Source organism: Coturnix japonica, chromosome 3 (assembly GCF_054131305.1).
Source record: "Coturnix japonica strain WE chromosome 3, WE-NBRP24, whole genome shotgun sequence".
In the NCBI taxonomy this organism is placed as follows: Eukaryota; Metazoa; Chordata; class Aves; order Galliformes; family Phasianidae; genus Coturnix; species Coturnix japonica.
In genome coordinates, this window is record NC_140665.1 from 42,624,026 (window position 1) to 42,648,118 (window position 24,093).

Genomic DNA, 24,093 nt, shown 5'->3' on the forward strand with positions numbered 1-24,093 from the left:
ATAGAGAGAATATTTCAGCTGTCAGGGACCCTAAGCCCAGCCACTTCAGGACTAATCAAAATGTAAAGCCTATCATTAAGGGCACTGTCCAGGTGCCTCCTGAACAGTGATGGGCATCAAGTATCTCCCTAGGAAGGAAGCTTGTTCCATTGTTTGACCACCCTCATAGTAGAGGAATTCTTCCTAACAACCAGTGTGAACCTTCTCTGGCACAGCTTTGTGATGTTCCTCTGCATCCTGTCAATAGTTCCCAGGATCAGATCCTAGCATCTGCTTGAGGGCTTCCACTCCTCAGAGCTCCTCAAAGAGCAATGTGGTCGCTTCTCAGCCTCCTCTTCTCCAAACTGGACAATCCCAGTGCTCTCAGTCTCTCCTCACAGGACATGCCTACCAGCCTTGTTACCGACTTCGGTGTCTCCGTTGGATGCTTTCAAGGACCTTAATATCTTTTCTATATTGTGGAGACCAGAACTGCACATGATATTCAAGATGAGACAGCACCAGCACTAAATATAGCAGGAGAATCACCACTTTTGACTGGCTGGGTATGCTGTGTTTAGTGAGTCCTAAAATGCAGCTCACCCTCTTGGCTGCCAGGGTACTGCTGACTCATGTTCAGCCTGCTGTCAAACAGCACCCCCAGATACCCAGAGCTTAAACAAGGTTTTATATGAAGATTCTAGCATATAAATTCTGTTCCAAGACCATCAAAAGAAAAAGAACAAAGAAATGGAAGGAAAGAAGTACAAAAGAAGTACAGGAAGAGCACACAAAAAAAAAAAACAATGGGAAAAAATGGGATGAAGTAAGAAAAAAGAACAACATGATAGATCAATACCATCACAATGACATCTATCAAAACCAAAGAGATTACATACATTTTCTGGAATACAGAGAAATCATAAAAAAATCTAATTAGCGATCCCAATCAATGCGTAAACTTGCTTTGGAATTGTGTATGCCTACAGACTTTTAGGCAAAAAAAATAAATAAATGTTTTGTTTCTCTTTGAAAAAATAATTTCATTAATTTCCCAAGGTCTTTTCCAGAAACAACACTCAACTGTTTCCCAACTTACATACTGTGACACTAATAATTAATAAATAAAAATCAAAGAAAAAACAGAAGGCAACGGCATACATCTCCAATTAATATTTTGGAAAAGTTATAGTGTTCAATACTAACTGTAGGTAGGAACAATTAACTGATTTTCCTAGGTTCTATAAACCATGGAAAAAGTCTGGAAGAAGTTTCAGACTAACAGCTTGATTAAGACACTTAAAAATAACTTATGGAGAAGCTTTCTTCCCCAATTAGTGTAAGAAAAGCCCAGGAAAGACAAGAATCAATACTTACAGCTACTCAAATTATAATCTGATTCAACTAGTTCTTTTTAAGTACATGTATCTGATCATGACCACACATCAGAATTTGTGAACATATAACCTGAAATGTATCTGCACAGATCATCATAAATTTACATTTACCCTATTGCTATTTTTTCATCCTTCTGATTTCCATCCATGCAATTCCAAAACTATCCTAATAAATAATATTAGCTTTCCTCTTAGTACTATGAAGATCACTTCAAAGGAGTTGAGGAGTTAAACAGTTTATACAAGTTTTAGTTCAATTAAGCTACAAATGACCTCTTGCAGTAAATACGGTCAGAAAAAAAATCAGTACCATTGACAGACAACTTTTAAGTGATAACAAGCTACCAGTCGGTCTAAAGAGTTTCCACCGCTGTATACAATGATAGGGAGAGCTTTTTTCACACTTATGTCTGGCCTGAAAAAATTTTCAGCTCAAACATTTAACTGTGCAGTGACAAGTCAAATAGAATAGATATGCACTTCCTAAGTTAACTATTTTAGGAGTTCCACTTAATCATTTTTAAGACTGAGATTTAAAAACTTTCAGAGGAATAAGACTGTTAAAAGAGCATGTCAAAATTTACTTAAAGACTGCTCAACATAATTAAATCTGTGTTGATATTGTTGGTAAGCTATTGGAATTACCAGTACTGGACACTAGTAGGTTTTTCTCTTTTTTTTTTCCTACTGTCACACTCTGCTACACCATCCTTCTGATTATTTTGTTCTCATCTGCAAAGGGGTACAGCGTACAACATGGTGTCATGCTCAGCAAGGGCAAAGGAGGAAGGGGGGGGACATGCAGAGTGATGGCATTTGTTTTCCCAAGAAACCGTTAGGTGTGATGAGCCCTGCTTTCCAAAAAGTGGCTTAACAACTTCTTGATGACGAGGAGAAGCTAAGAAATTCCTTGTTCCACTCTGCTTTACCTGGTCATCTGTCTTTATCTTCATCCACGACTTCTCACACTTTTGCCTTTCCAGTTCTCTCCCCAGTCTCACTTGGGGAGAGTGAGTGAGTGGCTGTGTGGCGCTAAGCTGCCTGCCAGGGTTAAACTGCAACACCCTGGCTGTGTGTTCCCATTCCATCACCTCTGTCAGCGCTAAAACAGAACTGATCCCACAGCAAGCCAGTTAATCCAAGGTTAAGCAGTTCACCAAGTGGACACACTAAACGATCAGATGAAGGCCAGTACCTTCTGATGTAAAACAGGAAACAAGAACAGCAAATCATTGAGGAATGGCAGGACTGCAGAAGTGCTTGTTCAAAATGTCATGGAAAAACTATGTCTGCTTCATACTACTAAAAATAATACTCTATCACTCTCCTTCACATCAAAAAGTCTACCACTTGTTATTTAGCTGTCCAACCCCAAAAGCTCATCTGCTTCATTATCTTACCTACAGACTTCCTCTTTGGAAGACATACTTGGCATGCATTGCAATAGACTTGCATCTGGATCAACAGAACAGATGTAATGAAGGAATTTCCAAAATGTTTTTAAAGCCAATAGCGTCCTTTATCTGCTACTGTATCAGTTACTCATTTCTTAACTTTAATTGAACAAGCAGCAAACAGTACAATGCACAGCATGACCAACATTTCAACTGACAGACTACAGAAGGCATTGCTATATTCTCTATTTTGAAAGCAAAAATGTAAAACCAGCATAGCACACAGGAATTAAATAGAAAGAGCTATTCGGGAAACTCAAACTTGCATGCAGAATTTACTGTGTTGTATCTTTATTTATTTATTTTTTAATGGCTATGACAAATGAAATCTTAGTATCATTCAAATATTAGATTTCGTGCTACTGGATGGGAAGTAATGCGCAGCATTACTATGATATTTCCCCCCTACTTTTTTTTTTTTTTTTCTTTACTAAAGCTAAGGCAGGAATAAAACTCTTTCTACTGCATTGAGTTTTTACTATCAAATTAGTTCTTGGGTATGGAATCCAGCACACATAAATGCAAGGGTAAAAATAAAGACATCCTGAAGAAAACTGAAAATAAACCCCAACCAAAATCTGCAACTATGCTTATAATGGAAGCATTAGAAATTGCTTTTTTATGTTTCTGTTTAATGCAAGAGTCCCCCTTTATCACATCTTCTGAAGGCAGGTTTCAAGGAAAAAAAAAATGCTTTAATGCTTTGAACTAACCCATCTGAAAACAACAACACTTTCTGCTTCTACTGTTGCCCCTTTATTTTATTCTCTCCCATTATTTGACATATAGTCCTGTTTGTGACTAAAAACAGAGACATTAAAGTAACATTCCTCGTAATAAAGAGTAAACAAGGAGGACAGTCAATATTTATATAGTGAGCATGACTACAAAGGACATTCCAATTTGTAGAAAACCCATGCAGCATGTAACACATTAAACCACATGAAATACTGTAATGTCACTTTCTGCTGCAGCTTTGATAAGGAGCAAAGCCAGCATTTGGAAGAAGTCAGTCTATACGTAAAATCCTTTTATGTTAGAGCCAAGCTACCATGGAGAAAAGTTACTTTTTTTAGCAAAACAAGTCATTCAATATCACCATGAAAGGCTTGTACTGTCTTTCTCTAATGTTTCTCCACAAGGTAAAGCAACAGACACTGAAGAAGAGACTGCAACCCATTTAAGACAGATATTTTTGTTTAACTACTAGGTCACTAATGTGTATTTTAGTTGTGTCTGTATTACATCTTCATAGAAAGCTCTACTTTGCTGTTGTTTCTGTTGGCATACAATGCTTCAAGACATTGAACTTAATGAAGAATAGCAAGTTCTCCATAATGATGCTTACAGTGAATTATTTGTTATTTCATTTTTTACACATTTCATCAAAGAAACAAGATGAATAATATTATCTTCAAGATGAAAATCAAATGCTGTTCTCCCAGATTTCTTTCCAGTATTTCCCTTACTCTTAACTTTTTTTTTTGCCTTCTATTATATGGAAAATAATCCTCTGCTGTTTTACAAAGTGTTATCTGCTTTAACCTTCTGACTTAATCTTAATTCTTAAGGTTTTTTCCCAACTTTGCCACAGTTCATAATGAAAGCAGCCATCATCAGGATTATGTCCTCTTGTTCTCCATAATCTAGAAATAGGTTGGAACTTCGTGAGGCCATTTTTGTTACAGCAGAGTTAAGTTGCCTTTTTTTTTCCCCCCCTGAAAACAGCCAGTATTTCTTATTGTGCTGTCTTGGTTAACAAACCTTCTAAGTTCCTGGCTCCTATTTTCACTTTTCTAGTAGTACCTTCCACTTAACCTTATCAGCCCCTCAGGCCAAAATAAATAAATTCACCCAATAGTAAAACCCTGACTCAAGAAGATTCAATCAATCATTTTCAGCAACTGCTTCAGCCTCCTGGGCAATTTTCAGGTACTTCCCCAACTGTTCTCATTCTGATTTACTTTTTTTTTTTTTTTTTGGACTACTCTATTACTCATTATGCGTAGCTATCTTCTGTTGTTTATGAAAATGTTTAAAAGAGAGTGCATGCTTTAACTCCATTGTTTCCCAGTTCCACTAATGCCTATTTATTTAGCCTACAGGACAGCTTACTGGAAATAAGCTACAGCAACCTCAGCATCTACAATACTGTTAAAGGACAGTAATAGCAATAATCCATCAGTCTTCACTTCAGCTTGGTTACTTCTGCTTTAGTATTTGAGACTTTGCAGCTCCATGAAGTTTTTCTGAAATGTGACCCAAAGACTATTACAGTTAATCTCCAATTTCTGCTTCTCGATTATTAATTCATTTGTAACTCTTTATGAACTTATACTGTAAATCTTATTGTGGAAAGCGTGTTCTGGTTACTGCTTTATTTTGCATCATTTCCTTACTCCATTTTTAAATTTACTGGCTACAACATAAGCACCTAGTACTATGCAGGATGAATTACCAAATTTAAAAACAAAGATACTTTTCCTCATACTGTACAGCTAAATTTAATGATGTTCAAGACTGTTAAGTCTAAAAATATCTACTACAGGCAACAGTCAAATGTACTAACAAAACAATAGAACCTTCTACTTAAACAGCCTTTCCTACTCATTACAAACTTGAAATACTGTTACAGTAGTGGCAAGTAAAGTAAAGTCTGAGAGGAAGCATTCACTGTTTTGCAGTTGTCTTCATACAAGATGAGGGGCAGCAACTAAGTAGAACTACAGCTGCCCTTATGCACTGACTGTATTAGAATAAATACAAGCCACTCAGAACCCCCACCCTCAACCCCTCCAGGCTGACCACACCGAGATGCTCCCTTCACCACCTTCACGGTACTACTTTGGACGCTAACAGTTGCAAAACTTTCTTATATTGTGGTGCCCAAAACTTCACACAGTACTCAAGGTGAGGCTGCACCAGCACAGAGCAGAGTGGAACAATTACTTCCTTTGGCATATATTAATTTGGATGTCCATAGGTTTATGACCTTCTTGTGGCACCTACACCCAGTGCTGGAGGTTAGGGTGCACAGCAGAGAACACAGCAGGACACCCCCTTCCCTCGCCTGGCTGGTAGTGCTGAGCCTGATGTACTCCAGGGCACACTTGGCCCTTTGGGCTGCCAGGGCACACAGCTGAGTCCTGTGGAGCCTGCCCCGCTATAGTGACCAGCCACCAGCTTGATATAACCAGTTTACTGAAAGTCTTTGAGCCTGAACCATCAGCCAATTGTTTACCTATCTCTTTATGTTGCTGTCTAACTGTATAGTTTATTCAATGCACCTTAGAACATTAAATAATCCTGAAGTAGAGGGTCTTAGCCATACTGCCCAGTACACAAAATAATCACTTTACATTTTTAACACTAAGATATAATCACCTGAGTTACACAGATGAAGTACAATATCTGTCCCCTTATGTAAGACGCAACTCTCTATTTTTCTTTTTTGTACCTTCTACAATTGAACAAACCAGACTATCTTTTGTCTACCCTTTGAAAGAACTACCCATCCTTACTGAACTCTTGCAAATAGCAAATAAACACTCAAAGCTCTAAAAATGATGAGAGATCGATAACCTGTAGGATCCACTTTAGAAAGGGACATAAGGACAGAACAGGTCAATGTGTTCCCCAAAGACTGCAGGCTGCTTTATTCTTCCTGTTTTTCTTTGGAGAAAAACATGAAAGAAGCAGTACTGTAAGATCTTGCAGGTGCAGATAATGACCAATATCTCACTGAAGTATGGGAAAAGGAAAATAATTAGTCCTTACAGAACTTGAAGTACAGCAAATAAGTATCAATTTTCATACCAAAGACATGTAAATTTATTGGAAAAAATAAAAACATTGGCCTTTCTCCTTCTCTTTCGTTGGGGAGAAAAATGGCTGCTTCAGCCAATCTATCTCAAGTTATCCTTTTTATTTCTTAAGATAACTTGTGAAAAGGGAAAATAATAAAGTCTCATCCACAAGGAAAAATATCAGTAGCAACTCACATTTTAAAGACAAGAAATAATACTTTTTACTACTGAAGTAGCCTCTTTTCCCCCAAGTACCTTCAAATAAAAAACTGTTATATAATATGCCTATTTCTGTACTGTTGCTACAAAATGCTACTAGTTTTTTTTGTTTTGTTTTGTTTTTTAATATATTGACTATAACAGATTGTTTGAAGAAATCATACCTACCACAAACTTGCTTTTCAAAAACGTATCTTAGAAAATGCAAACACTGTCAATTCACAGTAAGAATGAGATTTAGTTTTATAATGAAATTTAGTTTTATCTCCCACATAATCTTAAATTTGATCATGAATGAAACCAGAATTTGATTGTGCAGCTGATTACAGTACCAACTCAACAGGCACAATAGGCTGTAGCAAAAAAACAAGTATATACCACATAAACCCTAACACATTGTACATCTCTTCAATAAATAGATACATTCTGAAGATGTGTTTTTTCTTGTTGTCTTTTCCTTTCAGAGACTGAATGTGTGCCAAGTGATCTATGCTATATTTCCTATTTAATATACAACCATATTTTGTTAATTCAAAAATTAGGGTTCATTCCTGACCTTTGGTAACTTCTAAACATGTGTTTTGTATATGGCTTCTGCTACCACATGCTTCCTCATAGCCAGCCTCTACTAACGTTCACCAACCACCCGAAACTGTTTAGTCACTTTAATACCGAGTACCACTCTCCTTCACATGATGAACTCATTTTTTCCTCTTGAGGCAAATGTTTCCTCCAATGAAAAAGATTCCATTTATTTCTATCACGATAAAATGACACTAAAGTGGTAGTAAAAATCAGCACAAGATGGAAGAAACTTGCATGGAATGCACTACACTGCCATGCTGAGTCATCTTGCTTTGAGTGAGAATACAGAGCAGGCCTGAGAGAAGGGTTCAGACATGATAATTCTGTTCCCTGCAAAAGTTAAAGCCTTTTAAGGTTTTGAACTTTTTTAACTTTCAAAAGTCAAAGTCATCTAGCTAGGCAGAAGGCAGCTAATGTTTTCAGGGAATAAGGAAGACAGCCCATTTTCTAGCTCAAGAATATTTATTTTTCCTCAATATAAATGTGTTTACTACTGTATTCCTGAGGGGTTCTGTTCTTTTTGGAAGGTGTTTAATACAATGATCTGAGAAAACATGCCTTCTTTTTTTTGAAGTATCAGAATCATCTCAAACAAACAAAAACACGTCTTATTTTCCAAGCCTGAAAGCAGAACATTCTTATATGGAAACAAGGTAAGAAAGCCAATGTTTGCAGCAGCTCAGCATGGTTTTACAAAGGTTGCAAGAATTTCCTATATATATGTATCTTGAGCAGGTAGAAAAATTAACATCTTTTAGAAGAACTACTCTGATGTGAGGAATAATATGATCAGGGATGAGACTTTTAAAGATCCTTACAGTATCAGAAAATAATACATACATTTTACTTAGGGTACCACTCTGTAGGTTCTCTATTGCTGCTAAAGCATTAATTATTTTTCAGAAATAACTCCTGGAAATGTAAATCAAAGACTTGCATCCACAAATACTTACTGCAGGTATCAGTAACTTCTTCACTTCTTCAACAGCCCTCTTCAGTTTTATTTCTGCTCTGTTTTGAGCATCCTCCACAGTGATAAGTACATGCAAATCTTCATTCAGGTGTTCCCAGTTGGGCTTGCCTCGGTTCTGTTCTTCCTGAAATACAAACCATAGATAATATGAAGCACTGCAACATTCTGTAAAAAACAATCAAATAGATAAACTCATTTATGCAAAGAGCATGAACTGTATTTCCAACAAAAGACAGGAGAAAGAATAAGTCTCTTTGATACTGTGGAGACAGAATTTTGTTTTATGTAGTCATTTAACAAGAGCTTAATTTTCAAAATATCTTTTAGAAAATCCTTTGGGGGTTTTTGTGTTTTGAAACCACTTTATTATCATTTTTTAAATAACTATGATCCTGTATAGTATCTTCCTCAACTTAAGGAACAAGAACACAAAGCATAAGATAAATACTATTGCTTCCATTATTCTCTTCAGCCTACCAAGGATTAAACAGATGAAACATACTTGTAAGTCAATAAACCCAGTACTTTCAAGAAGTAAAACAGACACCATACACAGAGAGTTCATTTGAATCTCCCCAAAGAATGAGGAGAGTGTGATTCTTCAGTGTCATGGACTGCTTTTCAATACTCATGCATGAACAGTTAAAAAAAAAAAAAGAAACATTAAAAAGGGAACATAAGTTGTAATTTTCAAAACATATCTATGTGTAATGGATGAAAGGAGAAAATGAGAAGGTGACAAGGCTGTTTGTTTTAATACTGTTCACAGAAGACCACATAACAAGACAGTCAGTTACACAGGTATTCTGTTATACTATTGGCATAAAAATCTCAAAGATGGATCTTAGTAGTAGTTTTAGAGGAAGGGAAGGCATGCTAAACAAATTATTGCTTTGTAAGAAATACTTCTAAGCAACAGATATCAGTACATTTAACTTACACATTCTCTTATCCATTCTTTCAAGAACAAAATTAACACAACAGAGAAGAAACTTTGCAACTCCATTTTTATTACATAGCGAAGTAAACTGGCTAAACTTAAGTATAACGATATTTAAAATGAAATAGAATGTGTTAAAAAAAAGCCTCCTTTCTTGTAAAAAAAAAAAACATTTAAGGTTTAACTACAGTTCATCTTTTAGAAAAAAAATGAAGGCAAGCAATGTTAATTGTAAAATGTGTCTTTTACCCTAAATTTAATCAAATTTCCTCCAGGAAATCAGAAAGATTTAATAGCAGCAAATACATGCAGTACTTTATATTCATAAATACCTGAAAGAACATTCTAAGGAACACTGCTCCATCTTTAATTCAGCTGCTTTAATTCTGAAATGTTTTGTGGAATAGACAAGGATGAAAATGGAAAATCGTGAGACGTATATGGAAAATTTATGTTAAATAATCAGTACTTTGAAGGCAATTTCCTCTTACTGCTCTCTATGTAACAAGCACACATACACACAAGTTCCCATTATCAGCCACTATGATTTTTTTTTTTCATTGTATTCATTTATTATAAGAACAGAGACTTTCTGGTTGGTTTAGAAATGTTATCGCAGGCAGTTTTTTAAACAATGGTAGCAGTAAATATACCTCTGTGAATTTTAGAATTGGAAAAAGAAATAACTCTTACTTACAAAACAGACCTGATACAAAGTACAGGTGAGTTATAATATGCTCCCTGCTGGAATTTAATCTTTTGAGAAACTATCTTACCATTAGGTATTCGCACCTTATTTCACTCAACTGTGGTCAGAACTCCACAATTACTACTTACACAATTCCTTTTTTTCAAATCATGACAAGCTTTGCTTATATGAGGCAGTATGAAGCTTAATGTTAAAATTAAGGTGAACCAGATGAGGTTCCTAAACCAGAGTGATACAGCAAAGAAAATGCTACTCTCTCTTCTTGCATGGATAGCTGGTGAAATGACATAGTGGGAAAGGTATTGGTTTGCTACTGTATTAAATGCATGGTAAACTGCAAAACCAGGAACTCGCAGAAAATATCAAAGCATGATAGACAATTGAGGAGAGTTAACCCATAACCCTACATAAAACACCGAGTTCTGTTCCCCAAAAAGAGGCAATGGCTAAACATAGCTTCAGCAGTAGACCAATGTAATAGGAGTGCACAATACAGGTACACAGAAAGGGGCCTGCAGCGCTCCACTGATTTCTTTCACAATAAGAACAGAATGGTACAAAGTCTCACTACCTGTAAGTAAAGAAAAATAAAATGTACATTGTCCCAGTCCATGCATGCCTGCCTTGTGACCTTTCCGCTCATCAGAAATTCTTTATTACAATATTGGGTAGTCTGCCTCTCTTTAGTTTGGTATTTAAATATTTTGTATTAACAAAGTCTCGAGTATTGACACTGTGGTTCAAATTACTCTGCTGCAGTATGAACAATTTCCTGTTGCCTTTTTGTTTTATTTTCAAAAAGAAGTTGCATGTAAGACAAAACAGAGATGATACCAATAGGTATCACAAAGACTGATAGGAACCCTGATTTATTTCTAGGTGGAAAACACTGTGTATAAGTTCACTAATCACAGGAGCTAACAGGTCAGACCTCACTGCACAGTCATACAAACACTCGTTAAGATAACTGAACTAGCATAGGGTGCTTACTGCCCTTTTACTATGATCATAAAACGTTCCAACACACTAATAAAAACCTTGCTGCCATAGACAGCGTAATTTCTTAAATCAAATGGCAAAACTGGAACGAGGATTAAGGAGAATGGAAGTCTACACAACGTACATAGAATACACAATTAGATACAAGAGAATAGTTGGGAACAGGCTTCGTATTTCTTCTATCTCAACATGCTTGGACTTAGAATTCCTCCACTTCTCCCACAGTACTCAACATGGCTTCTTTCCTAGTAAGTTAACAGTCTTGCAAATATCTGTCATCTGGTTTATTAAAAATTGAGTGAAAAGTCAAGTAAATGGCTGAGTTTTCTTGGTTTGCTTTAAAAACTAAAACCAGGAAATTCAAATATCGTCTAAGTCATTCATTCCAACTGAGTCAGATCCAAAATGCACTGTTATGCTCATGGGGTCTAGGAGACAACCTGTGATCTATTGCAGTTTAAAGCTAGAACTCTTTATACTACCTTAAATCCAAAGGAATGATCTGGGAAAACATATTTTCTTCCAAGTAAGACATTAAAATTAAAACTTTCTCTTCTTTATGTGACCAGTTCTGAAAACATCTTTTTCCAGTTCTACAAAAGGACACACAAGTAAATAAAATATATACACAACAGTGCATGGAAAGTATGCTTCTTAATACTTATGAAGTAGAGACTGAAACTTTAGGTTTTGTTCTGATGCTGTTTTTATTTTTTGGAAGGAAAAAGATAAAATGATAACCAGAAGGGAACAACAAGGAGTTACTGTAGAAAGCATCATTGATTTGGTTGATACGGAGTTAATTTGCTTCATAGAGGCTTACATGATGCTGTGCTTTGGATTTTTGATGAAAACATTGGTGATAACGCAATATTTTAAGCTGTTGCAGAGCAGTGCTTACAGACAGCCAAGAACTCTTCAGCTTCTCATACTGCCCTAACAGAGAGGAGGCTGGGGGTGCACAGGGAGCTAGATGAGGACTGAACCAGGGCAGCTGACACAGACTGGCCAAAGGGATGCCCCATACCATCAAATGGCGCCAAGCTCAGCAAGAAAAGCTAGTGGAAAAAAGAAGGAAGGGAGCGACATTCTGAGTAATGACATTTGCCATTAACTGTTATGAGTGATGAACCCTGCCAGGAAGAAGTTAAACATCAGCAATCTGATGGAAATGTAGCATACTAGTTCCATATTTTGCTTTCCTTGTACACGCAACTTCTACTTTACCTAGTTAAATGCCTTAATCTAAACTCATGAGTTCTCATACTTCACTTTTCCAATTCTCTCCTCCACCCAACTGGGGAGAGTTATCTCAACACAGCTGTCTGCTGGGATTAGACCACAACAGAACAAAATCACAAATGATGGCTACCTTCAATTTGACTAAGCTAATAGCTAAGACAATCCAATTGTTTCACAGCATCACAGAATGTCTGAGGTAAGAAGAAACTCCTGGAGCCCACCCACTCCAACCCCCTACTCAAGGGCAGGGTCAACAGGCAGGCTGCTAGAAGACCTGACTTTGAGCATCTCCAAAGCTGGAGATTCCATAGCCTCTACAAGCAACCTGTTCCATCGTTTGGCAGCAGTCACAGTAAAAAAGCTTTTTCTTATGCTTAAGTGGAATTTCTTATACTTTGGTCTATGATTACTGTCTCCTGTCCTTCAGCAGCACTGTCAAACAATTCAGCCAGTTTGCCAGATCTGCCTAAACAAAGACTCATAAGGAGTGACAGAAATTGCCTTGAGAATTACTTTTGGATAAAACATTCGTTAGCACAGCAGGAAGGGCATGTGTGTAGAAAAAAAAGAACAGCACCAAGAAAATGAGAAAAAAAGGATCAGGAAAAGTAAATTGATTACACATATTCAAAATTGTATAATGTACATAATAAGTAATTTACAGCATGAAGTTCTGATACATTCCTGAAATTGTTTATGGAAGAATTATACAGGAAAAATGGAGGTAAAGAGGTAAAGAAGATGCAGGAAATTACACTGTAAAATGATGTATGCCATAAGCTTTGGGAACAACAGCTTAATTACAGCCAAACTATCCTGTCTGCTAAATTAAGAACATTAACAGTAATATAACTGGCAGATGCAGTTTCACTGTGCCCTTGTCTGGCAGAAATTTCAGTATCCTTAAATATAAATAACAATTCCATAAACAGATTTTATTTTCATTTTGCTGCCTGCTGAGGATATGCTTATTATTTCCAAGGTACTTGTATGCAATAATGGACTTGAGGAACCTGTTCAATATTTATCTTGCTATTAAGGTCACTAGGTCAAGTAGTTTTAAAAAGCAAACGTATAAAAAACAACCCAAATATCTTTCTACAACTCCTTGAAATTTAATCCCACAGAAATCAGATGGAGGTATTGCTGGGGGGAGGGCTGGTGAAGAGATGATTAGTCCTGTTGATGTTCATTTGCATGTAAACAGCCAAGCTTTAATAGTAAGAAATTTGTTCCATGATGAGTAATAATCATGTCCAGATTCCTGTTGATTTCTGTCCCATCTTGTATATGTCTCACCCCTACCAAAGTAATTCCCAGTCATGGTCTTAAAGCTCCTGCAGTGCAGTAATTTAAGGCCATTTCTATTTAAATCTTCATACCCCATGCCAAAGCTTTCTTCTTAATACCTTTAATACTGATTTAACAAGAAACAGAAAGCAGTAAACAGTGAGGGGTGATCCAAAAATAATGCCTTCTGTTTTATTAGGTTGGTCCACAATGTAAGAGGCAGATGTTAGTAGTACTGCAGTAGAGGTTGAACCTTCCCACCAGTATTCCATCACATTATGTTGTCGTGCAACAGATGGCAGCAGAGGGGCAGTCTGACAAAATGGCACCTGATTTTTAGAAGTGCAGCAAAAATGCATACATAGCAATGGTGACTATGTTAAAAAAAATAGCTTTTTTTTTTTTTTTTTTTTGTAGCTGAGCATTTGCTGTCAAATAATGTTATTGTGCTCTTTGCATCTGTTGTTTACAGGTAAAGAAATAAGAGCCAGTATTTTCAATTGGACCCAAGTAAGCTTCCTGTTAGCTAAGCAAAAAAAGATGACTGAAAAACTTGGCACATCCATACCCCTTGTGCAGGGATGTTAATCTATACCTCTCCTCTATCCAGCCAGCAGTTTTCAAATAACTTAAAACCCCAAAGAATGCTACATCTCTGTCAAGTGTAACTGAAATTGTTCAAGATAATCGAACGGTGAAGAGGAAAATGTTTTGGGAAAGACAGCGCACAGTCACACAATTTAAGTAAGAACGTTTTAAGATCTCAGACTTTACTTCTCACAACAAAGTCTTCAGACCACAGTATCACCCAGTGAATTAAAAGCAAATTAAGTAATTAAAACATAGAACTGGTGAAGCAGACTATGGGCATTTCCAGCTGTCAATATGTCATTAAAGAAAAAGGAAAGAAACAGTGAAAACAAATACTTTCTGAGTTTGATAGACTGGGATATATTAGTCAGACAACGAAGAAAGAACATGAACCTTAGAAAACAAAGCTTTCCACAAGGTTTTCATTTTCTTTTCAGAAAGCCAGGGACCATAGCATTAACTCCCATCCTGTACACCTTTTCCAATATAATGCATACAAATTCCAAAAAAAATACTGGCTACTAGAAGATACAAAACAGCTCAGTAGCAGAGACCTTTTAAAGCCACTGGCTCGAGGGAATGTTGGGATTGTACCTCAGTAACCAAAGACATCCTGCATCAATAGATTATTAAATTGTTTTCACTAACCCACTATAAGTTCTTCCTACTGAATGACAAAAAAAAAAAAAAAAAAATATGGAAAAGCTAGAGTAAAACCGAACAGTTTTTGCATGTAGCATCAACTTGAATGCTAAAATCATTTAGGATTTTAGGAACTAGTTTAGGAACTAGCGTGCTCTTATTCCTTTAAGCTATGCAAGGGTTTAACTGAGTGACATTCTAAGTACTTTAATTGTAATTATCTAAAGACATAAGAAACAGTATAATCATTCACAGCCACTTATCAGAGTAGGTAAGATACGCAAAAAAGAAATATAGCTATTTAGTACAGTTACATATTAGAACATACTTTGCCTAATCAATTGTGCTACAGGTATGTTACAAATGACAGTAGTTCTAGGAGGAGTCTTCTGTTTCATAACGAAGCATGCACAGATACTTGTTTAAAGAACCATAACATTATCAAATATCCTGTCTTGGAAGAGATCCAAAGGGATCACAAAGTCCAGCTCCTGGCTCTGCACAGGACCAACCAAAATTCAAACACTATGTCAGAGTGTTGTCCAAACACTTAGTGAACAATGGCTGCTTCAGGAGCCTTTTCCAAGGCCCAACCACCCCTGGTGCAGACCCTTTCCCGAACCCCCCAGCTGCCCCTCCCGGGCCACAGCTCCATGCAGTGACTGCAGCTGTTACATATACACCTTGCCCTGCACCACATTTCAATACCAGTTGTTACTTCGGAAGTGGACTACATACAAAATAAGAACTTAGGTAAGCAGCAAAAACAGATTTCCATCTGATGAACCGCCAAGCCAGCCCTCCAGAAAACCAGTTGAAAATGACGCACTAATTACAGTATCTGTTTGAACAACAGGAGTAATTTTATAACATGAAGGATCAGAACACACTGATTGTCTTAGCCCCTGCTGATAAACTGCTTTAATTGTGCAGTTATAGTCAGGCAAATTAACATAGACTTTTGCTCCTACTGAGTGTCTAATGGTGGCAGTTCACAAGCCGCAAGCTGCTGAGGAAACATAATGCAACAAAAGAAATGCTGAAGAAAGAACGCCTTGTCAGTGAGAACAGTAGCTTACTTCACACCTGAATATTTTGATCAAAGCTTTCCTCCTATAGAAATAAAAGATCAACTATTTTAATTAATACAGCCACATTTTTACCATTAACTTCAATGGCAGACAAGTTAATGTTATTTAGTATGTCTTTGTTATAGAATAATAATGTATAAAGTAGTCTCTCCTCAAGACAATTCTGGATTAAAAAGTAGTTCTCCTCCATATCATTAAACTGTCAAACACTATTTAAGGCAATTATCTCGCAAATCTTAAAATACTTAGAAAGCAAACAATCAAAAACTGATGTCAAAAACAACCCAACATATAAATGTATAGAATTGGATTCTGTCCAAGGTCTCTTAAAGCCTCAACATAAAATCGGTTCTAAGGAAACTATTACAACTGCTGAATTTTCAATGGTGCCATAAGTGCAGCACTACTGAATACCACTGGTGTCCTGTTTTCAGCTGGGACAGAGTCGATTACTGTAGTAACACCTGCTAGAATCTCTAATATCAATTGGGATTCCTCTGCATAAACAAAATCTTTGGTTTTTTTGGATAAGTTGTTACAGGCAGGTTGGAGAAGAGAAAGTTAAACGAAAGAGAATAACTTCGAATTGTAATATCTGAACCTATGAAACAGCCAGAAATACTTTACTGCTGGGCTACAGGAGTGGCAGCCAAATGCAGGATAGAGGTTATGTTCAGAACAGTCAAGCCAAATGTCAAGGTCAGGCTGATGTGCTTGCAATACTGAAGTTCTAGCTGAAAGCCTGTATCTTTTACTGTTTGGGAATAGCTATTTTAGTTCTAGACAAACATGTTGTCAAAACTTTACGTTATGTGTAAGAACATCAGTTAAAAAAAAAAAAAAAAGAGGATGGAGGAAATAATACAGTAATTTCTCACGCATAAGCTTAAGTGGCATCACAAAAATCCAGATCTTAGTGAAAAACAGGGTATTGGTATTGATATGATTATATCTTCCTTCCTCTTATTTCAATCCTTGGGATTAAACCTCCACTGAAGAATTCTGTCAGGATGCACAGAGGTGTCTGAATCAATCCTGCCTGCTGTAGGTCTGAAGGGAAAGCAAGAAATTTCTCAGGCATCTAGGCAGTTAAACTGTATCCTGAATAACCAGATTCAAATCACCTCTTATGCCAACAGGAAAATGTGGTGCTAACCATAAACCAAACTCTCATAGATGGTTACTAAAACAAATATTGCTTACTTCAGTACCTGTGCTTATAAGTTAGAACACAGGCCTTACGATCAAATTGGAGGAAAAGCTTTAACAAATCACAATTCCTAACCACTGAGATCACATTTGTTTTGCATTTTCCCTTCCTTCTTTAGAAGGGCTTTTTTCTTTGCACCAGCAACAGCTCTAAACCCATCTAGAGCCAGTTCAATGCAACAGCAAACTACCGCTGTCAGATTAGGTTTCTGCCTCCTTAGCAAGCAGAACTGGCTCAGTGACACATCCCAGAAGTAGCAGACTGAGCACAAAGGACGGCACAGAAATATACCTTAGTATGAAGCTGCCAACTGTCAGTCACACCTTCAGCAGAAGCACAGTCAGCCCGGTCACTGCCCTGCAGCAGGAAGCAGCAAGCTACTTACAGCAGGCAGGAGGATGAGGTAGTCCCAGGCTCTCCTTGACTTGAAACCTGCAGACATTCTAAGCACTTACTGACATTCCTTAAGTCAAATGTTATTCTACATAAATTGCTACTTAAAGTAGCAATGTGAAGTATTCTAAAAATTCATCTTCCTGTCACCTCAAGTTAGGCAAACAAAGTAATCAACATTCTCAGCTACAAATATTGCATCTCGGTCGCTCACCTGAGAAATAAGCACACTACACTCCATTTATTTAAAGAAGGATATGCCAAAAACAACAACAAAAGCAACTTATCTCCCACGGTATATAGATGAACATCAAGGAAAAGCTCATTTATAGAAAAAGAGCATTATTTTAGCATCTTCTAATTTGAATTTACAAACTCAACACTCTTTAAAAATGTGAAACAGTGAAATGGTTTTCACTAACTCTGTTTTCTCCTTCATCTTAGCGCAGCAGTAATAGTGCCCTGTTGCATAAGACATAACCCCTCCCCCCCAAGAAAAAACCTTTTGTAATTGCTTTGGAGTGCCTCCCACCAAATGAATGATATAATTAACATCATGCCACTCAGTTATCTGCACTCCCTCATCTTTTCAGTGATTTCCACAACACAACTAAGTTCTGGATTTTCAGGTTTAAAGAAACATTACAAGCATGCCTTGTATTTTGAACTAGAGAGGGATGAGACCAGAAGCAATGCTCAGTTAATTCTGCACTAAGCTGCCCTTACAAAACTATTACAGAAGAGCTTTATCTTAATGACAAGGTACTGCTCAGCAGATTACTTGGCATAAATATCAACCCACCACTTAAATGGTAGCTAGTTCTGAGCAAAGCTTGACTCTTCTTTTTCCTCCAAAGTCAACTAGGTCTTTTGGAGAAGAAAAACAAATTAATTGACTAACATATAAAACTCAATTTCTGTAGAATGTTCTAAGCAGACATTATGCTAAATTCTGTGTTAAATTCATATTATGTTAACAAGTATACATAGTTGCTGTCCAAAAAGGATCCGAGCTTCTTTACCACTGGGAGACAACAGAAGAGCTAAATTTCAGTTTAACTTTAACCTATATTCTTATTGATTTGCTCTGCAGCTAGAAAGCTCATCCAATAACTGCAATGTTCTCAATGAAGTAATTACTTTCATATTCAAGCTGACGCTCCATTTGTACAGCTTTTCTGAAGGTGGAGAGATTGTTGACTTTCTTATTTTGGAGAATAGGATACATGAGCTTCATATTATCTGCTTCAGGTTCTTAATGTGGTAATGTATTTATGCAGTGGGTAAATATTGTACCACATTGTTGCCCATGATTTGTCCTGCTTTTTATCAACAGTGACCCACAACCTGTGGAGCAGAACAGTGCCGAGTGGAACAAAGCACACAGAGGTTTATACAGCGTTTCTAAATGCTATATAAAGAGGTACTGTTCAGACAAATTTTAACGCATTTAATATTAAACACGTTAAATATTAAATGTTATTATTAACTGTGTTAAATATTAAATGTTAATATTTTCTTTTTTCTTTCTTTTTTTTTTTTTTGCTAAACTATTTAACTGGCAAGCTTACACTAAAATAATTTAATCTTACAGTGATTACACAAGCCTGTATTTAAATATCTTTAGTTCTTAAACATTTTACTCCCTCTCTACTCCTGAGAAAGCTCCATTCTTTCCATTAATACAAAGAGATTTAGTTGTAAATAAATAACCCGGACAAAAGGCCAAGACAATTGAAAAAAAAGATAATAATGCAAATTAAATAAATCAAAACTGCTATTAAAAAAGTGAAATTTCAGCTTGTTATAAAGAGAACAGAAAACTCCTGAAATTTATCACTGAGTACAGAACTGACAAGAAATATTCAAAAATGAGTTCAAGTTGATTCCCTGAAAGAGTTTAGAAATACTCTGTCAAATGAACTCGATACACAAACCCAGGGAGAGAGAAGAACCAGACCGAACATCATTACAATATGAAAACATAAAAGTATAGATGCAAAAGCAAATCCTCTATAGGGTAACCAGGTCCAAAGGCATTTATTTTTAATATATTCCAGTACATTATCAGTTATGTGCAAAAAATCAACTGCTTCTAGTCCTTTCAAGACAGATTTCAAACCTTTTTTTTTGTTTGTTTTTTGTTTGTTTGTTTGCATGCCTATTATGTATGCTTACTTGTTCCCCCTCCCCCAAATTTTTATAGCTTAAATTATCATACTTCTGAATAACAAAAGTCTGAAGTAAGACACTAAGGCTGGGAAGTAAAGGCTATTATTTGCATGCTTTTTTGTACTCTGCAACAGTATCATCCATCTTAGAAAATACCACTACACAGTGCATGAATTGAGCATAAGAAAGGTGGCTTGCCTCATTCTAAATATTTCCTCCTCCTCTGAAAAACACAAGTATAATCCCCCTTAAATGAAAATGCAACTCAGCAACAGATTAAGACATTCACAGATACTTTCTGTGACATCAGCTTCTGACCTACTACTTTTTGACTACAGTCACATCTGCCCCAATCCCCTCCTTTTTCAAATGGGCACAGGTATCAATTTGTCCACTCTTTTGGATCAGTACATCTTCTTACTAGTTTCTGCTAGTTTAGTATTACTACTAATTATTATTACCATTTTTTCAGTCAGATTAGAAAGCAACAACAGCCAAACAAGTTATCAGCAAAACAGTGAAGCGATGTATGAAAGACTTGACTATCCCCTCTCACTGGCAGCAAGCTGTCAAATTAGATTAGTTTTCCCACTGAAATATACTTCCAGATTAGGAGAGCAAGACTTAGCTTCCTCCTTGTCCTCACTGTAGTAGACCCGTAAAATGCTCAAGTGCCTCTCCAACAAGGTAAGTTAAGAGAAACAGTCCTAAGCAGATGTAAACCTCTACTGTTACAAAACAGCAAATTCTACACTTTTGTTGATAAAGCCAACGAGAAAGTCCAAAAGATAACTATTTCCTAACTATAGGTTTGAAAGTTCTTTATAAAGAATTCCTAAAAATCAGGAAAAAAAGTGTCAGCATTCTACTCATCATTAATATCATGTGGAGGCTACATACGCATGCTGCCAACAAAGTTAAAACAACCTTACACATTAGCTATTACATTTAAACCTTTGCACTGTATTATGACTTATGAATTCATCAGACATCACAAGTCATTTTAACTACTACCAAATAGGAAAAACATTCTGAAAGAGTTGAAAAATTCTAGCCTTTCCCCAGAAAAGAGCTCTGGCACTTCACCTAGTGGGGAGATCCACAGCTGTGCCTCACAGTCCTCAACTAGAATCCATGTAGTATCCCTCATGGCCAGAAAGTCCTGCCTGTTTCAAATGCCTGCATCTTTAAAATAAGAAAACTTAGCATATATTCCATATTTTGTGTGTCTGAAAATTGAGTTGGGTAGACCAGAGAATCTAAAGATATTATAAGCATCATCTCTATAGCCCATTGAGATTACACAGTCATTCAGCTCAACTAATTCAAACTGCACTTTGCCTAAAGCCTGCAGTTCCACGGAGTTTAAGCTATCTTGAAGTCAATGCTGCTGGTCCCACCTTGACATTCCTTCATGCTTGCGTTCCAGTTCATGGCACTGGAAACATGAAGAAAAGTTTCCAGCTTTAGCATTCTGCTGGTTTAGCACTGGAACAGCTCATCAGTCATACACATCACTACTAACTGGCACCAGGAAGGAAAAACGTATTCCTAGCCAGGGCTGCGTGGAATAGTACTAGACAAAGTGTTGGCTTAAAATTGTCATAAAAACAGCACTGAATCGCTTTCTGATACAATTAAAGGAATCAGATTTTCTCACGAGCAGTAGTAGGACATTAAAATGTCACCAATACAACTGCATAGTTCCTTCCTGCACCTCCAACACAACTTTCAGCAAAGAGAAAAAAAAAAAAACCAAACAACCAAACTGCTTTAAAAACACAAGCAACAGCTTCAGGAGATAGCCAACATGAGGTCTCAGAAATGCCCCCAGCACAAAGATAATTACAGGTTTCAGCCCAGTACATAAGAGATTGTTGAACTTATTGGAGAATGCTGAAGGGCTGATTACTCTAACAGCAGTTGGAAACAGCACCATTAGGTCATCTTAAACTCATATAGTTTCACACACCAGCTAGGTACGTGCTGTGCATAACTGAAGCCTGTCTATTAGCAATAAAGGCTTAAATGTATTTTTTTTTCTTAACACCAAGCATACAAAGCAAATCCACCATTTGGGGAAGGGATAGTTGAGGTTTCTTTTCAACCAGGGTCTCCTTAAGTTGTAGGCAACTTGCACAAAACTACTGGAATGTTTACAGTAATTAAAACATTTACTTGCCTCTACCTCCAAAACTGCTGGATCATGGTTGTCTCTGCTCTTAAAGGAGACCTGAAAAGCAAAAAAAAATTGGGCATGTGCCCTATTTTGCTTCTTTAAGATGCTTAATAGAGGCATGAAGGGTTGGAATTAGCATTTTTATTTTATTCTGTGATAGACAATTTACTCCTTCTCATTTACACTTGAGATTTAAATCCCAGGAAACCAAAAAGCCGTAAGACAACCTGGGTAATTGAGAACAAGGTAAGGTTCAACAGATGTCACAGAATAAAGAACTTCAGTTCCCCTGCTCCTTTTCCCTAGTCCCCTGCAGTCTACTCCACTTGCATGACTGCTAACACAGTAAAGGGATTCTGTGTTAAATATTCCTGCAGTCACCTCTGTCGATTTGTACATTCTCTGTAAATTAACGCTATACAAGCTATGAAAAGAAAATAAGTTACTCCCCACTGAAATTCAACTGAGATATATTTTAAATTTGTAAGATAAAAAGCAATCAAAAAAAGTTCAAGTCATTTTCAGGGCTTCTTAATGTTGTGAAAAAGCAAAATAAGCACAAATAGAGTTTTTAGAGTTGTTTGCAAATAGTAAAGTGAAAAAATGAGAAAGAGTGGAGAAAAATAAAGAACCCATGAGCTGAATGACTGTTAGAGAGCCAAAGATGTCTTTCTCATACACTATTAAAATGGCTGTAAAATACAGTTTTTATGTGCTACAACGATACAGTCAACATAAAAGCAGCTATCATTTTTCTAAAATAAATGGTGTATTTCAGCTGATAGGAAGATACTAAATTGCTTTTTAGTAATAATTAATATTATTCATGTTAAATGCAAATAAGCAAAGAGGATAGTTTATTCTAATATCCATCACTGTCAAGGCAAGCCTAGTAGCTTAAAGGCAAGAAAGCAGGGAAAAGACTTCTTCAAGCTTTGTCTGTATAACATGCATGATGTGTTACCAGACTGCAGATAGTTACAGGTACCACCATTCTTTAAAACAGATTCATCCTAACTTTTCTCAAAATAAGTTTTTCTTATAAATGAAAAATTACATGGCTGTAGCTACCTTTATACATTTTATTCTTTGAACAGAGCATCAGTTTAAAAGATAAGACAGTTATCACAGATAACATTCAGTGGTTTAGAACCTTTTATTCCTTTCACTCAGACTTCAACAAAGTAATTTCTATGTATGAGATGGGAAAGACATGAAGTTCAATTTTTATTCTAAAAAGGGAAGTCTAAAGCTTTGCTTATGAAAAATATGTAACCATCAAGAAAAACAAAAGCCTTTATGAGCAGGGAATGAGATCTTGCTGTACTGCAAAACCTGAATCAGTCAGCCTCATCACCTTTCTATGACAAAAGGGTACTTTATTTTGATACACTCGGATCAGAACACCTGGTGACACAGGATACAGCATAATAAGCATTTCTTTCAGGAACAGCACTGCTGCATAATTTTTTTTTTTTCAGATAACATGAACTCCAAACAACAGCAGGCCAAAGACCTGAGTATCTTCACCTCAGGTCTGCTCCTCAAATTAGCCCTGTGTAATTGCAACAAGGATTATAATTTTCCAGCTGCAACGTACATCAGATCCCTGCTGAAACAGTACAAGCACTGAAGAAAATTCTCCAACAGTGAAAAATTCATACTGTTTTTTTTATTGTAACAGTGAGATAAACTCTAACAAGAGCGTGGAATTAAAAAGAAATAAAAAGAAAAAAAAATAGAAAAAAATTTACCTTTACCGATTTTAAAACATAGTAAGTCAAAACTGAGAAAACTGGTTTGTAAGAATAACTTCTAGCTTTACAAACCATAGAACTACAGTCTCATATACAAGATTATGATCTCAAAGTCAGGAAGAAAAAAGTTCAGATTTATTCTTTTTCCTCCTGTCACTTGAACAAAAATCCTCCCCATCTAAATCTTCCTGATGAATTAGGTAAAATAAACTAGGAGTCAAAGTGAAAACTGTTGAAAGTAGTCAGTCTCATACCTCAGTACCATGGAATCTGAAGTTTAACTCTTCTAGTAAGCTTATTAATTCACAATTAACTCCCATTGAAAAGATCTGTCCTGACTCTGCTTCTTCCCCTGTGCTGCTGCTGTTGCTTAAACAACTTCTCAGGAAGCAAATAAAAAAAACCAGCACACTCCGTTGATTCGTTGATTTTTAAGGATGCCTTAAAGCTTTCAATGGGAACAGA

At 36.5% G+C, this 24,093-nt stretch overlaps 1 protein-coding gene across 18 annotated transcripts in view; it reads right to left on the reverse strand.

Annotated features, from left to right (window-relative positions):
* QKI (QKI, KH domain containing RNA binding) overlaps positions 1 to 24,093 on the reverse strand; it is a 133,719-nt gene that overhangs the window by 36,218 nt on the left and 73,408 nt on the right. For 9 of the 18 annotated variants that reach the window (XM_015858030.3, XM_015858029.3, XM_085541374.1 and 6 more), the window contains exons 4-5: positions 21,875 to 21,925; positions 8,394 to 8,537 (exon numbers count right to left, since the gene is read on the reverse strand). In XM_015858030.3, coding sequence (XP_015713516.2) covers positions 8,394 to 8,537; positions 21,875 to 21,925 — 195 coding nt within the window. Of the gene's footprint in view, positions 1 to 8,393; positions 8,538 to 9,917; positions 12,120 to 21,874; positions 21,926 to 24,093 lie in introns of those variants that run through there. The other 9 variants (XM_015858033.3, XM_085541376.1, XM_015858035.3 and 6 more) reach the window with 3 other exon arrangements.